The following is a 17,613-nucleotide window of genomic DNA, read 5'->3' as shown; positions in this document are numbered from 1 at the left end:
GTTATATATCTACATTAAAAAGGACTTTCATGTGACCCAAAAAAACACACCTCAGCATTCTGTTTGATAAAGCAGATTAAAGCTCCAGCTGGTTATCCCTTTTCTTTATGGGGCTGCAGAAAAAAAAAAAAGCAGAGTGCTTCGCTCGGCAGCTCCATATGGGTTGACTTTGAGCTAAGGTTGTGATGTATTACACATGTCCTTGGCATTGAAAGAGTTACCTCAAAGAAAACTTACAATGAATAGTTTTCATAAGGCTAGACCTCCAGACACTTAGCAAGGAGTGATATGCCAAAAACTTTGGTTATTGTAGCCATCAGGGCTGTAGTGTGTCCAGTTAGACCTACGAGCTCCAGCACAAGACAGCGGATTAAGTGTATGTGCAGACGATCCGGAGCCGCTGTGAGTTGGACGCTGCGTGTTTATGCAGCGTCAACCTGCAGCGGCTAGATGTTACAGCATAGTAGATGGGATTTCTGAAAATCTCATGTCTAGTACGCGACCTGCGGAAACTGACATGAGGTGCTTCTTTCAGATCCGCAGCATGTCAATTTCTCTTGCGGGTCCGTATGTGGACTTTCCCCGTAGACTAACCTCCATGAGGAAAGTCCACAGGTGAAAAAAAAAATAAAAAATCCTGGCGCCGCTCATTTGCACAGTCTACTGTAAAACCATCAGCAAGGTAAAGCGTTAATAGATTTGTGAACAATAAATATATTATATAATATTTCCACTCTGCAATCTGCTCTATTTACAGGGACAAGGGTGAAGAACAGGAATGGTCATAGCAAAAATAAAAAGGACATAGAATTTAACCCCTTTCTGACGTTAGGCGTACCTGCACCCTGTGCCTTTTGGGCCATATACGGAATAGTATCTCCTGCCTATTTCGCTCGCACACAGGCTGTGCGGGTGTGATCGCCGCCGGGTGTCAGCTGATTCTCACAGCTGACACCTGGTACTAATGTGCAAAGAGTGGTCCCGTCCCTGAACATTAACCCCCGAAATGCTAGGATCAAAATCGATTGCAGCATTGCGGGAGTAAGGAAGGAGGTAAGAGCCGATACTTACCTCCTCTGCCGATGTCCCGCGCTGTCTGCAGCGGCTCCCGAATGCGGTCATGGTGACCCGATGCAAAAAATTATACTTTATCATACCGCCTAACAAAAAATGGAATAAAACACAATAAAAAAGAAACATGTACATAGAAATGCTACCACTCAAAACGTCATCTTGTCCCGCAAAAAACAAGCCGCAATACAGCTCCATCAGCCGAAAAATAAAAAAGTTATAGCTCTCAGAATAAAGCTATACAAAAACAATTCTTTTTTTCTATAAAATAGTTTTTATTGTGTAAAAGCGCCAAAACATAAAAAAAAAAAAAAAAGATATAAATGTGGTACCGCTGGGACGTACTGACCCGAAGAATAAAGCCGCCTTAGGCTGCGTGCACACGATGCGTTTTTCATGCATTTATGCTGTGGAATTTCCGCAGCGGAAAAGCATCAAAAACGCATGGTAATCCGCACCCCATGGTCCCCAATGGCATTCCGCAATGTCAATGCACATGCTGCGGATTTTTCCGCAGCGTTTCTGTAGAGCAAATAAATCCGCAGCATGTTCATTCATTTTGCGGAAGCGCCGCCATTGACTTGCATTGAGACGCATAGAATCCGTGTCTGTACATTTGTACAAGCGGATAATATGCGTTTCAATGTGCGGATGGTACCCAGTTCTGGAGGAGAGAAGACTCTCATCCAGACCTGGGTACCATTGTACCTGTAAAAAAAAAAAGAATAAAATAAAAAATAAAGTTTATATTCACCTGTCCGGCGGCCCCTGCAGCGCTTCTCCTTCCAGGACCTGAGATGATGTCGCGGTCATGTGACCGCAGGCTGTCTCGCGAGATGCCGGCAACCCAGAAGAAGCCAGGACGAGCGCGACAGCACACGCGGCGGGGGATCGGGGGTAAGTATAGCTTTATTTTTTTATTTTTACGGTCACACTATATAAATCCATGCCTTTCGCATGGATTTATATATTGTGACCTAGTTGTCAAGCCCTTTCCAAGTGATGCTATCGCCTGGAAAGTGCTAGTCAGTCCGCATGCGGAAACACATGCGTTAACGCATGTGGGTACACATGTGAATCCGCATGTATTCTGCAGGAAAAACGCATGCACAATCTGCTTGCGTTTCTTCTGCCAGGGAGATGCAGAAATGCTGCAGAAATTTTCTACTTCATTTCTGCATCGTGGGCACATAGCCTTATCAATTTTACCACACGCGGAACGGCATAAAGAAAAAAAAAAAAAAAAAAAAAAACACAATTCCTGAATTGTTGGTTTTTGCTTATTCTCCCTCCTAAAAATCGGAATAGAAAGCGATCCAAAAAAAGTCACGTGCCCGATAATGGTACCAATAAAAACGTCAACTTGTCCCGCAAAAAAAAAAACAAGCAGTCACATGACTGTCGGCCGAAATATGGAAAAATAGCTCTCAAAATATGGCAATACAAAAACTAGTCTTTGCAAAAAATAAAAAAAAAAAAAAAAAAAAAAAAAAAAAAAAGTTTTTTTTACTGTGACAGCTGTCAATCATAAAAACCTGATATCAATCTGGTATCACTGCAATCGCGTCGGCCAGAAGAATAAAGTCGTCTAATCACTTATACCACATAAGGAACTGCGTAAAACAAACGCTACAGTTCGGGTTGGACTAGGGTTGGAATTTTTTCAAGAATAAAGAAAAAGAATGACGACGATATGGCGATTAGTGTTGAGAGCAAGTGCTCGCTACTTGAGTTTGCATCGGGTGCTCGGGTATTCACCAAGTATCGCGGGTGCTCGAGTGACATGCTCGAGTCTCCGCCCCATATGCTTCGTGGCCCAAAAACCATTGTGAAGATGGCCTGCCATGCACGAGCGATCCCCACGTTGTTGTTTTTTTTGGGGTGTTTAACGACCGTGAAGCATGCGGGGCAGGGACTCGAGCAGGTCACTTGAGCACCCGCGATACTTGGTGCATACCCGAGTACCCGATGCAAACTCAAGTAGCGAGCACTTGTGCTCAAGACTAATGACAACATATTCAAAATGATGACGTAATGTTATCAAATTCTGTGTCGTACCTCTGGGTTCAAAATGTTCATTATACCCCTTGATAAAATCCTTGGGGGGTCTAGTTTCCAAAATGGAGTCACTTGTGGAGGGTTTCCACTGGTTAGGCACATCAGGGGCTCTCCAAAACGCAACACGGCGTCCGGTAATTATTTAAGCAAATTTTACATTCAAAAAGTCAAATGGTGCTCCTTTCCTTCTGAACCCTGGTTTTCCCCCAAATGTGGGGTATTGGCATGCTCGGGAGGAATTGCACAACAAAATTTTGGGGTCCATTTTTTCCTGATACCGTAGCGAAAATAAAACAAATTGGGGTCTAAAGTAACATTTTTTTGAAAAAAAATTTAACTGTTCATTTTCTTTTTTTTTTTCTTCCACATTCCAAAAATTCCTGTGAAGCATCTGAAGGATTAATAAACTTCTTGAATGTGGTTTTGAGCACCTTGAGGGGTGCAGTTTTTAGAATGGTGTCACTTTTGGGTATTTTCTGTCATAAAGGCCTCTCAACATCACTTCAAATATGATGTGGTCCCTAAAGAAATGGTTTTGCAAATTTTGCTGGAAAAATTTGAAATCGCTGGTCAACTTAACCCTTATAGCTCCCTAATAAAAAAAATAAAAAAAATGTTAATTCCAAAAATTGTGCTGATGTAGACATGTAGGAAATATTATTTATTAACTATTTTGTGTGACATATCTCTCTGATTTAAGGACATAAAAATTAAAATTTTGAAAATTGCGAAATTTTCGCCAAATTTCCATTTTTTTCCACAAATCGAAGAAATTTTACCACAATCATGAAGTACAATATGTCACGAAAAAACAAGCGTTCCAGAGAAATTACCTCAAAGTGACAGTGGTCAGAATTGTAAAAGTTGGCCCGGTCATTAATGTGCAAACCACCATTGGTGGTAAAGGGGTTAGAAGGGTAACTAAAGATTTTTTGACATGTTATAACAGCAGCATATCTGAAGTTCTGATTCATGAGGTTTCCAATTCTGAGATCTTTCAGTTATCACTAAAACAAAGAGACAAAGTGCTCAACTGATCTGGATGGTTTCTGCCCTTTTGATACAGTTATCACGGAAGGTCTCCGGATTCAGATCCCCACTGATGAAAAAAAACCTTCATACTTGGCAACAGGGCTGTGGAGTCTGTAAGCCAAACCTCCGACTCATCAATTTCCATGACACCGACTCCCTCATACATGGCTCATGTTTAAGTGATAAATTTACTGTAGTAAAATGGTAAATTATATTTTAATCATGGCATTTAAATAAGAGCATAAAATATATTTATTGGAATACAACTTTTGAACAAAACAAACTTTTGCATATTTACAATTTATTATACACTATGCAGTAAGTGGGAAAACAGTTTTCAACAAAAACGTACCAAATAACATTTGTGCAGTCTATGAATTTGTTCTGAGAAATAGTATCGCCTCCATCAGATCCTTCTTCATAGACTACCTCAAATCTGACCTAATTATTTTAAGGCTAGAGAACAACCTCTCTACACTAACTTGGGTTGGTGGCAAAGCAGTAACCACATGGGCAACATCTCTAACAATTTCAGGGTATAAAGGAATTGCCTCGTGCACAGTCAGTTTTGATGAACGATTGAACTCTTCTACTTCTTTAAGAGCATGTGAAAAATTTTGCTGAAATATGATCAATCTGTTTTCTATGGGAGTGGAATCTTTTTCCCTGCGGCAACGCTTTGCCTGCTCCAGGTTGTCCAAATACTTTTCGAAATTAAACACCTCCTCTGATGAGGCTGAAGAAACGGCAGCAGCACTGGCAGGACACAAATCCTCTTGGTCGTCCTGTAGCCCGCTCATCCTAACTGCTATCTCAGTCAGAGCTTCTATTGCTTTAGTAAGCTGTTGATCATCCAGCAATATACGATGACTGGGGTCCACATAAACAGCTGCCAAAAGAATTTTATTTTCTAATAGCTGTGTCTCTCTCCCGTTTCATTGAAGCAGCAATGCCATCTGCGATTAAACCTCCTCTTTGGGACAGGCAAAACAACAAGTGCTTCCACTCCTTAATAAAAATGCCAGGAGTTAAATCCTCAGCTTGTAGCTTTTTAGTCACTGCAAATGGGTGATGAAGCAATTCCTTCAATTCAGCCACCTGTGTCCATTGTCCATCATGTAGTGTTACTTGAGGGTTCGCCATATCGACAAGAAAGTTTCAGCTCAAGCAATCGCTCAATCATTAAATAGGTGCTGCCCCACCGAGTGGCTTGATCCACAATCACCCCTTTTCCAGCACGTCTCTTCAACATGGAATCAATTTTAGGGGTTCTGGCAGCAATAGCCAATTTCCTCCCTTTGCTGATCAGAGTTGCAGCATGTCCCTCTTGCAGACTCTCTTATTGCCAGCTGCAGGGTGTGCACAACACAGCACATGTGATGAATAGGAAAGAGGTGTGAAGCAGCTTCAACAAGATCATCTAATTGTAAAGAATCATTTTGCTGTTCTTCTGTAGTAATATCTGCTTGCTCCTCCATTATGGGATCAGGACTGTGGCCTTTCATCTCCAACATACTGAATCTGAAATGTTCTTCTAGCTGCTGTTCACCTTCATTATTCTCATTCATCAGTTTAATTGTACTTGTCAGGTTTGAAGCATTATCCGCTACAATAGCAAGAACCTGTTCTTTTTTGATTTCATAATCTTGCAGAACTTTTTCCACCAAGGCCTGGAGAAACTAGCTGCTGTGATGAGCTTTAGGGTATGTGCACACGATGCAGAAATGCTCAGGATTTTTTCCTGAGCGTTTCTGCATCTCTCTGGCAGGAAAAAACGCATGCGGATTGTACATGCGGTTTCCTGCCAGGGACATGCGGAAATGAAGCGGTCTTCACTTTCATTTCCGCATGCGGGTTGACAAGCGCTTCCCAAGCGATTTTAGCATCACTTGGAAAGTGCTTGTCAACTTCACACTATATAAATCCATGCAACCGGCATGGATTTATATAGTGTGTGATGTCAAAAAATAAAAAATAAATCTATACGTTACCATCTGATGGCCCCCGGTGTCCTGCTTCATCGGTCCCGGCTGCCGGCAGTGAAGACTGTAGGACCTTCCGACGTCAGCGTCACGTGACCCGTCACATGACTGACGTCAGCGAAGGTCCTTCATTCAACCGCGAAGTGCGCGGGAAGCCGGCAGGACGCAGCGCGGGCCGTCAGAAGGTGAGAATATATATATTTATTTTATTCTTTTTTTTTTTAATGGTACCTGGGTCTGGATGAGAGTCCTCTCATCCACACCCGGGTACCATCCGCACATTAGACCGCATGAAAAGCGCATCAACATATACAGTGATGCAGATTCCATGCGGTCTAATGCAAGTCAATGGCGCCAAAAGAGCAGCGTTTCCGCAAAATTAATTGACATGCTGCGGATTTTTGACCGCAGCGTTTACGCTGCGGAAAAATCCGCATCATGGGCACAGCACATGCGGATTTCCATTGGGGAACATTGCTGCCCTTCTACCATGCGTTTTTCATGCGTTTCCGCAACTGCAAAAACGCCGCGGAAACGCATGAAAAACGCATCGTGTGAACTCAGCCTTACTATCTTTTACTGCCAGCGTCTTAGTAACAATTTTTTTGTCGTCGAAAACATATCGAACGTTGATAGCAAAATAGTTAACTCTGTGTAGTGTGCAGGCATCCATTTTAAGAAACACAAAGCGTCTCTTCAGAGTCTTTTTAAGATCTTCCTTTTGGTTAAGGGCTTCTTCAATCACTAATTTTCTAATACTTTCTCTTTCCAGAGAAACACCAAGTTTGCGGGCCATTTCTCCATTAAGAGCTGTAAAAGCTGGTCGTGCAAATAATGATAATGGTACACCGTCCTTCACAACAAGCTGGATGAGCTGTCTTTTAAATATATTTGCTGTCATTCTTACAGTAACTTTGTCACTTACAAAATATCTTGTAACTGATGTTTGAGACGCTCTTTCCTCCTCCTTTGTCTGGCGGGAAGTGCTGGGCTCTGGTTTCTTGGTGCTGCGGTGATCTTTTTCAATCACAGCTTTGTAAACTTTTGGGTGGCAGGGTTGTAAATGTCTTTTTAGATTGGAAGCTCTTGAAGGAGCATTTTTATCACTGCCTGAGTATGCACTGATTTTGACATCACAGCATTTGTTTTCATCTGGGTCACTTCTACACTGACAAAATCTTTTTTATCTTGAGTCACCGTGAAATGCTCAAATACAGCTGACTTCATAAGATGCTTCTTAGACATTTTGTAATTATGTAAATTTGCTCTCAAAATAATTTTGCCCTGTAAAAAAAAATAAGGTATATTGTAATTCTTGCAAGAATAGGGAATCATGTACTGTATAATTTGGGATAGAAATAAAAAACAATCTTTGCATAAATCAATAGGACAGATAAGTATAACGCTTGCAAAATATGTTATTAGATAGCTTTACTCTGAACTTTCAATGTCAGGCTCGTCTCAGGGTACAGCTCACTAAATGCTTCACATCATATTTCTTCAGTCTATGAAGAGGGGAGGAGGGCGGGAGGGAGCATGCTTGTGCTGAATCATATTGCAGAAAAACACACAAAAATATACACCGCTCAAAAAAATAAAGGGAACACTGAAATACCACATCCTAGATCTGAAAGAATGAAATATTCTCATTGAATACTTTGTTCTGTACAAAGTTGAATGTGCTGACAACAAAATCACACAAAAATCAATGGAAATCACATTTATTAACCAATGGAGGCCTGGATTTGGAGTCACCCCCAAAATTAAAGTGGAAAAACACACTACAGGCTGATCCAACTTTGATGTAATGTCCTTAAAACAAGTCAAAATGAGTCTCAGTATTGTGTGTGGCCTCCACGTGCCTGTATGACCTCCCTACAACGCCTGGGCATGCTCCTGATGAGGTTGCGGATGGTCTCCTGTGAGATCTCCTCCCAGACCTGGACTAAAGCATCCGCCAACTCCTGGACAGTCTGTGGTGCAACGTGACGTTGGTGGATGGAGCGAGACATGATGTCCCAGATGTGCTCAATCGGATTCAGGTCTGGGGAACGGGCGGGCCAGTCCATAGCTTCAATGCCTTCATCTTGCAGGAACTGCTGACACACTCCAGCCACATGAGGTCTGGCATTGTCCTGCATTAGGAGGAACCCAGGGCCAACCGCACCAGCATATGGTCTCACAAGGGGTCTGAGGATCTCATCTCGGTACCTAATGGCAGTCAGGCTACATCTGGCGAGCACATGGAGGGCTGTGCTTCCCTCCAAAGAAATGCCACCCCACACCATAACTGACCCACTGCCAAACCGGTCATGCTGAAGGAAGTTGCAGGCAGCAGATCGCTCTCCACGGCGTCTCCAGACTCTGTCATGTCTGTCACATGTGCTCAGTGTGAACCTTTCATCTGTGAAGAGCACAGTGCGCCAGTGGTGACTTTGCCTATCCTGGTGTCCTGTGGCAAATGCCAAGCGTCCTGCACGGTGTTGGGCTGTGAGCACCACCCCCATCTGTGGACGTCGGGCCCTCATACCACCCTCATGGAGTCGGTTTCTAACCGTTTGTGCAGACACATACACATTTGTGGCCTGCTGGAGGTCATTTTGCAGGGCTGTGGCAGTGCTCCTCCTGTTTCTCCTTGCACAAAGGCGGAGGTAGCGTTCCTGCTGCTGGGTTGTTGCCCTCCTACGGCCCCCTCCACGTCTCCTGTTGTACTGGCCTGACTCCTGGTAGTGCCTCCAGCCTCTGGACACAGCTGACAGACACATCAAACCTTCTTGCCAAAGCTCGCATTGATGTGCCATCCTGGATGAGCTGCACTACCTGAGCAACTTCTGTGGGTTGTAGAGTCCATCTCGTGCTACCACGAGTGTGAAAGCACAACCAACATTCAAAAGTGACCAAAACATCAGCCAGAAATCATTGGTACTGAGATGTAGTCTGTGGTCCCCACCTGCAGAACCACTCCTTTATTGAGTGTTTCTTGATAATTGCCAATAATTTCCATCTATTGTCTATTCCATTTGCACAACAGCATGTGAAATTGATTGTCAATCAGTGTTACTTCCTAAGTGGACAGTTTGATTTCACAGAAGTTTGATTTACTTGGCGTTATATTCTGTTTAAGTGTTCCCTTTATTTTTTTGAGCAGTGTATATGTCCTCATCAATCCTGTTGCTGTATTTCTGAATTTGAGATGTTAGAAAACAGTTTTTCCCCTTATATGCCATGTATAGTGTATATAAGTAATCAGAGCAGCTAATTTCTCCAAACATGAGCTAAGAGGAAAAACAAACTAAAACATCAAGCATACAGAAACAACATATACTGGACTATTGATTTATGCAGAGTTTATTGAAAGTTTAGATATGCTTTAAGAAGTAATTACCTTAATCCTGCTTTCCTGTTCACTCCAGAAGTTCTGAGATGAATGCAGGCATTCCTTCCCTGTTTGTTATTTTTCTCCTTATCTGTAGATGAGGAGCTTCACTACTTTTCATGAATATAAAGTGCAGCACAGATTTATCTCAGCTAAAAGTCTAGACCCTTAGATCAGGAATAGGACAGACATTTATAGGACATTTCATAACTTTCCCAAATTCTTATGAAAAAATATTCCCCACAAATTGCATTGAACTACTGTACCCAATATATTATAGATTTTAGGAGTCGGAGTCAGTCAATTTTATACCGACTCCACAGCCCTGCTTGGCAATAAGTTTATTGCTCATCATAAAATGTTACTAGAGTGCAGTACTTGGACTGTACCTAGTAAAATGATGATAAAAATGATGCCATCCATTAAGCTTTCTGGAGCAAAAAAAAAAAAAAAAAGTATAGATCAAGGTTATTTAGTATTTGTTACAGTGCACCGTTGTATATAATGAAACCACACACAATTACATTTGGTTGTCTGATGGGTAAATGCACATTACGGTGCAGTTAGCAATGAATGCTTAAAGAAGTTGTCCACTACTTGGCCAACTCCTTGTCATCCCCCATGCTCAGCACCGATAAAATAAAAAACCTTACACTCCCCTCCCGTGCCGGCGTCGTTCCCGTGGTTGTCGGCACTCGCTCTCACCGGGGCTCCCGTGCTGTTGTGACACCGGCGCCAATCAGAGCTGGAGTCACTGTCCCCAGTTCCTGTCAAATTGAACGTGAAGAGGAAGTCAGATCAGCTGCAGCCCGGGCTTCCTGTTCGATTTGACCAAAAACGGGGACAGTGACGCCAGCGATTATTGGGCGCCAGCATCACAACAACACAGGAGCCCCAGGGAGAGCTCGAGTGTCGACACCGCTGGAACAGCACCAGCATGGAATTGGCTTTTTGATTTTAATCGGGGCCAAACATTTAGATCAAAAAGTGGTTGTCCAAGTAGTGGAAAACCCCTTTAATAGTTAACAACGAGCGGCTGGTGCGATGAGACATTTAGACATATGGGCTTTTTTCTATTAAACATGAATCAAGTCAGATTTCATCTTTGCTGTGACAATCCAGCGTATCAGCAATAGCTGTAGTGTGAATTTTCAAAATCCACAACATGCCCCGAAATTCGCGTGCACACGATGCGTTTTTCATGCGTTTATGCTGCGGCATTCCAGCAGCGGAAACGCATCAAAAACGCATGGTAATCCACACCCCATGGTCCCCAATGGCATTCCGCAATGTCAATGCACATGCTGCGGATTTTTCCGCAGCGCAAATAAATCCGCAGCATGTTCATTAATTTTGCGGAAGCGCCGCCATTGACTTGCATTGAGACGCATAGAATCCGTGTCTGTACATTTGTACAAGCGGATAATACGTGTCTCTATGTGCGGATGGTACCCAGTTCAGGAGGAGAGAAGACTCTCATCCAGACCTGGGTACCATTGTACCTGTAAAAAAAAGAATAAAATAATAAATAAAGTTTATATTCACCTGTCCGGCGGCCCCTGCAGCACTTCTCCTTCCAGGAACTGAGAGGACGTCGAGGTCATGTGACCGCAGGCTGTCTCGCAAGATGCCGGCAACCCGGAAGAAGCCAGGACAAGCGCGACAGCACACGCGGCGGGGGATCGGGGGCAAGTATAGCTTTATTTTTTTATTTTTACGGTCACACTATATAAATCCATGCCTTTTGCATGGATTTATATAGTGTGACCTAGTTGTCAAGCCTTTTCCAAGTGATGCCATCGCTTGGAAAGTGCTTGTCAGTCCGCATGCGGAAACACATGCGTTAACGCATGTGGGTACGCATGTATTCTGCAGGAAAAACGCATGCACAATCTGCATGCGTTTTTTCTGCCAGGGAGATGCAGAAATTTTCTGCTTCATTTCTGCATCGTGGGCACATAGCCTAACTATGACAGATTTTTGGTGTTAAAACAGCACAGACTACTGGGATACCCTGAGGATTCCACAGCAGGCTCATACTTTTGCAGAAATCCTGTGGAATTCATCTTGTGCAATGCAGAAGTTGAGAACAATCCACACAAAATAAGCTGATTTTGCCACAGTTTTTGCAGGGAAGAATTCTTTATGGCTGAACATGCCTTTAAATCCAGCAACAATTAAAACACCATAGTGACATGTGATAAAAAGTTATATGGGATAAGGAGGGGAAAGATTAGCCATTTTAGGGCAGACTGGAACATGCATTATGGTTGTACATATACCGCATCCCCTTTATCATTTCCCATCTCAAATGAACTTTAACGGACGCGTCTTAATTCAACAGTATTAACTATGTAAATAATATAATAAGAATAAAATAAAAAGCAAGTAAAAATGTGAACAGAGGACTCTGTACCTTAACTTTTTCTCTTCTTAAGCAGCAGAAAAGGCAATTCTCATCAAAGGACCAATCACATACTCCTGTAGGTTCACAGTCTAGAATAAAAGGGAGGGGTGGAAAGGAAAAGCCAAATGTTAAACATTGACTCCTCATACACAAGCCTAAACCAAGCAAACAAAATGTTACTAGTTCTAAAGTCCTTGAAGAAGGAAGTTGTGAAATTAAATGAAACTTCCTTCTCTTGGCATCATTCTAAAGTTTATTATATGAAGTTTTGTATTCACTTTTTAGTAACTTAAATTTCATCCATGACTGGTGCGAGTAAAGCAGCAAATATGATGCCGCATGCCATCAACTCAGTGCCTTTTCACATCCTAATGTGCCATTTTCAACTACGACATGAAAAGCTAGCCAATCATCATTATCCCCAAATCATGATCCTGGGTCTACCGCTACCTAATCGTATTCGGGTATGTGCACACGATGCAGAAATGCTCAGGATTTTTTCCTGAGCGTTTCTGCATCTCTCTGGCAGGAAAAAACGCATGCGGATTGTACATGCAGTTTCCTGCCAGGGACATGCGGAAATGAAGCGGTCTTCACTTGCATTTCCGCATGCGGGTTGACAAGCGCTTCCCAAGCGATTTTAGCATCACTTGGAAAGTGCTTGTCAACTTCACACTATATAAATCCATGCAGCCGGCATGGATTTATATAGTGTGTGATGTCAAAAAATAAAAAATAAATCTATACGTTACCATCTGATGGCCCCCGGTGTCCTGCTTCATCGGTCCCGGCTGCCGGCAGTGAAGACTGTAGGACCTTCCGACGTCAGCGTCACGTGACCCGTCACATGACTGACGTCAGCGAAGGTCCTTCATTCAACTGCGAAGTGCGCGGGAAGCCGGCAGGACGCAGCGCGGGCCGTCAGAAGGTGAGAATATATATATTTTTTATTTTATTCTTTTTTTTTTTTAATGGTACCTGGGTCTGGATGAGAGTCCTCTCATCCACACCCGGGTACCATCCACACATTAGACCGCATGAAAAGCGCATCAACATATACAGTGATGCAGATTCCATGCGGTCTAATGCAAGTCAATGGCGGCAAAAGAGCAGCGTTTCCGCAAAATTAATTGACATGCTGCGGATTTTTGACCGCAGCGTTTACGCTGCGGAAAAATCCGCATCATGGGCACAGCACATGCGGATTTCCATTGGGGAACATTGCTGCCCTTCTACCATGCGTTTTTCATGCGTTTCCACGGCGTTTACGCAACTGCAAAAACGCTGCGGAAACGCATGAAAAACGCATCGTGTGAACTCAGCCTTCAACTCCATCTACTAGCAGAGATGTAGCAAAGGGAACAGAGTGTGGTCAGTGTTTACAGTGGCTCCAACTCCTCACATCCCTTGGTCAATGGCAACTACTGCATGTAAGGAGTGTGACAAAGGAAGATAGCTCCCTCTGTCACTTCATCTGTTCCCTCAGCACCCATGGATATTATAGTGCTCAAAGTCCTAGCAATGGCCTCCGGGCCTGCCATATATCAGAGTCTAGTCACTGTCTATTAGGCTGCCTGTCAGTGTGGCACTGACAGGCTTGATAATGCTCTGCATTGCAAAAGCAGTGCAGAGTATTAACCTTGGGATCAAGGGGAGAATTTTTTTTTTTGCTGTAGAAAAAGGATTAATCCAATAAAAAAAAAAAACAAATGTCCTAAACCAAGACATCTGGTATTACCGCATCAGTAGGTACCAGTACAATAAAAAACATCAATTATCCAGCCTGGTAAATACTGCAAAATTAGAAAACGATGACAGAACTGTCATTTTTGTTGCTCTCGCTTGACATAAAATAGGATTTTTTTTAATTTTTTTTATTTATAATAAGTCGTATTATACACTGCTCAAAAAAATATAGGGAACACTTAAACAACAGAATATAACTCCAAGTAAATCAAACTGCTGTGAAATCAAACTGTCCACTTAGGAAGTAACACTGATTGACAATCAATTTCACATGCTGTTGTGCAAATGGAATAGACAATAGATGGAAATTATTGGCAATTATCAAGACACCCTCAATAAAGGAGTGGTTCTGCAGGTGGGGACCACAGACCACATCTCAGTACCAATGCTTTCTGGCTGATGTTTTGGTCACTTTTGAATGTTGGTTGTGCTTTCACACTCGTGGTAACATGAGACGGACTCCACAACCCACAGAAGTTGCTCAGGTAGTGCAGCTCATTCAGGATGGCATATCAATGCGAGCTGTGGCAAGAAGGTTTGCCGTGTCTGTCAGCGTGGTGTCCAGAGGCTGGAGGTGCTACCAGGAGACAGGCCAGTACACCAGGAGACGTGGAGGGGGCCGTAAGAGGGCAACAACCCAGCAGCAGGACCGCTACCTCTGCCTTTGTGCAAGGAGGAACAGGAGGAGCACTGCCAGAGCCCTGCAAAATTACCTCCAGAAGGCCACAAATATGCATGTGTCTGCACAAACGGTTAGAAACCGACTCCAAGAGGGTGGTATGAGGGCCCGACGTCCACAGATGGGGATTGTGCTCACAGCTCAACACAGTGCAGGACGCTTGCCATTTGCCACAGGACACCAGGATTGGCAAAGTCGCCACTGGCACCCTGTGCAGCGATCTGCTGCCTACAAAATCCTTCACCATGACCGGTTTGGTAGTGGGTCAGTAATGGTGTGGGGTGGCATTTCTTTGGAGGGCCGCACAGCCCTCCATGTGCTCGCCAGAAGTAGTCTGACTGCCATTAGGTACCGAGTTGAGCTCCTCAGACCCCTTGTGAGACCATATGCTGGTGCGGTTGGCCCTGGGTTCCTCCTAATGCAGGACAATGCCAGACCTCATGTGGCTGGAGTGTGTCAGCAGGTCCTGCAAGATGAAGGCATTGAAGCTATGGACCGGCCCGCCCGTTCCCCAGACCTGAATCCGATTGAGCACTTCTGGGACATCATGTCTCGCTCCATCCACCAACGTCACGTTGCACCACAGACTGTCCAGGAGTTGGCGGATGCTTTAGTCCAGGTCTGGGAGGAGATCCCACAGGAGACCATCCGCAACCTCATCAGGAGCATGCCCAGGCGTTGTAGGGAGGTCATACAGGCAAGTGGAGGCCACACACAATACTGAGACTCATTTTGACTTGTTTTAAGGACATTACATCAAAGTTGGATCAGCCTGTAGTGTGTTTTTCCACTTTAATTTTGGGGGTGACTCCAAATCCAGGCCTCCATTGGTTAATAAATTTGATTTCCATTGATTATTTTTGTGTGATTTTGTTGTCAGCACATTCAACTTTGTACAGAACAAAGTATTCAATGAGAATATTTCATTCATTCAGATCTAGGATGTGTTATTTGAGTGTTCCCTTTATTTTTTTGAGCAGTGTATTTCAAAATAGGTAACGAGAAAAACTTCAGCTCGATCTGCAAACACACAACACAAACATAAGCCTTATGCAGCTACGTAGAAAAATGAATTATTGCTCTAACAAAAAAAAGTTAAATGATTTTCTTGTGCAAAAGTAGTGAAACAATGAAGAGGACCTCTATCGAAATTTTTCATTTTCAGCTGGACACAATGTAATAGTGGCTGCAAAGGAGAAAAAAAATAGTATTTTTTAATTTCACCTCTCTAATGTGGAGATCTTAGAAATTAAATATTTGGCACCTAATGGGTTAAGTTTAGTTAAGTCCAAGTGGGTGTTTGGCTATGTGCGCACAGTGCGTTTTTTCCAGGCAGAAATGGGCCAAAAACATTGCAATCCTTATCCCAGCATTTCCTATGAGAATTTGGAAGATCTGTGCACATGATCAGGAATTTTCCTGCGTATTTAAATAAGCAGCATGTCAAGTCTTTGTGCGGATTTGCCAGAGTTTTTCCTATACAATGCATTGGGAAAAAACGTGTGGCAAACATGCAGGCAAAAACGCATCAAAAACGTGCAGAATTTCCGCAGTGTTTTTGCTGCCAAGCGGTGCAGAATCTTGCAGAAACGCTGCAGAAATTTTTGCAAACAAATACTGATGGTGTGCACATACCCTTAGCTAAAATTTCCACACCTTTCCTTATCTAGGCTGCACACTGCAGGTGGCAGGACCTTTGGACACTGGTCATCTGACCCTGATTACCATCACAGGTCCTTTTGCACTTCTATGTTGCTCCCTGCTTAGGATTGGTCAGCGCCCTACAGGAGACTAAACAGAACCGCCCCCAGCGAAAACTACTGAATAACACCCACTTGGACTTAACTAAAGTGAACTCATTAGGTGCTAAATATTTTCTTGCTCATATCTCTGCAACAGTGTGCTCAATTATGGCTGAACATAGCAGGCAAAGCATATACCAAAAGAACAGTAATGGCTCATATTTGGCTACTGAAAGTTTGTAGGCCCATTGTATCAAGGCCTACCACATGATCATAGTTTGATTTATATATTATTGTGCGATAAGAATAATTTGCTCAGTATAAAAGCACAATATGAATAAAAGGTGTTGTCCAATTAAGAACCTTCTTTATTGTATATCCTATTAGAGAATTCTGAGTTAGCAGAGATGTGTGCCAGGTTCCGATTCCTTATCTTTTGTCCATGGTGGCTACAAGAAGCATCTGTCGAGTCTGGTGGTACTGCAGGAACACTTACTACATATGACCGGTCATCGGAACAGGTTACAGCTGATCAATGGGGATTCTTACATTCCTGCTTAGGCTATGTTCACACATGTTTTTTTTTTTTTTCCTACAGCAAAACCTGATCTCTTGCCAGGAGGTTGTTCAGGATTTTTGTTGCTGTTCTCTTTTTTGCAGGTTAGTATTTTGATACGTTTTTTCACTGTCCTTTTGTCTCTGTAAGGCTGTGTGCCCACTATGCGTTTTTTAAGCGTTTCCGCAGTGGCAATTCTGCTGCAGAAACGCTTGGTAGAAGGCCTGCCATGTTCCCCAATGATAATCCGCTTGTGCTGTGCACATGCTGCGGAAATTTCCGCTGCAGATTAATCATTGCGGAAAAATCCGCAGCACTACCAATTTTGTGGAATCGCTGCGTTTTCACCGCCATTGACTTGCATTGGAACGCTTGGATTCCGCATCACTGCATCTGTACATGCGGATAACATGCGTTTCAATGTGCGGATGGTACCCGGGTTTGGAGAATTGGAGACTCTCCTCCGGACCCGGGTACCATAGTACCTGTAAAAAAAAATAAAAAAAAAATATTGTACTTATGACGTCATGGCAGGTCCTTTTAGTCTAACGCGAGCTGCTGGCAAGCCAGGACAAAGACGCCGGGGGCCATCAGAAGGTAAGTATAATATTTATTTTTTTTACCATTCTTTCGGTCACACTATAAATCCATGCCAGTTGCATGGATTTATTTAGTGTGACCAAGTGATGCTAAAATCGCTTGGAAAGCGCTTGTCAACCCGCATGCCTAAATGCATGTGAAGAACGCTTCACATCCGCATGTCCCTGGCAGGAAAAAAGCATGTACAATCCGCATGCGTTTTTTCTGCCAGGGAGATGCAGAAACGCTCAGGAAAAATCCGGAGCATTTCTGCATTGTGGGCACATAGCCTTATGCTTGTACATAAAGTTCAGTGAAAAAAAGTCTCATTCTGGCTTAGGCACAAAAAAACGCTGAAAACACCTGCGTTTTTGGTGCGTTTTTT

At 43.2% G+C, this 17,613-nt stretch overlaps 1 protein-coding gene across 6 annotated transcripts in view; it reads right to left on the bottom strand.

Annotated features, from left to right (window-relative positions):
* Nucleotides 1–17,613, bottom strand: part of LCOR (ligand dependent nuclear receptor corepressor) — a 78,649-nt gene that overhangs the window by 29,407 nt on the left and 31,629 nt on the right. For 4 of the 6 annotated variants that reach the window (XM_073684950.1, XM_073684949.1, XM_073684945.1 and 1 more), the window contains exon 3: nt 11,936–12,015. The exons of the other annotated variants lie outside the window; for them this stretch is intronic. In XM_073684950.1, the coding sequence (XP_073541051.1) occupies nt 11,936–12,015 (80 nt within the window). The remainder of the gene's footprint in view (nt 1–11,935; nt 12,016–17,613) is intronic. 6 annotated transcript variants of the gene reach the window in all.

This window comes from Phyllobates terribilis, unplaced genomic scaffold, assembly GCF_046119375.1.
Source record: "Phyllobates terribilis strain yellow unplaced genomic scaffold, ASM4611937v1 Scaffold_5__5_contigs__length_657084704, whole genome shotgun sequence".
Lineage (NCBI taxonomy): Eukaryota > Metazoa > Chordata > Amphibia > Anura > Dendrobatidae > Phyllobates > Phyllobates terribilis.
The sequence above is the reverse complement of the archived record's forward strand: the minus strand, read 5'-3'. Positions and strand labels throughout refer to the sequence as shown.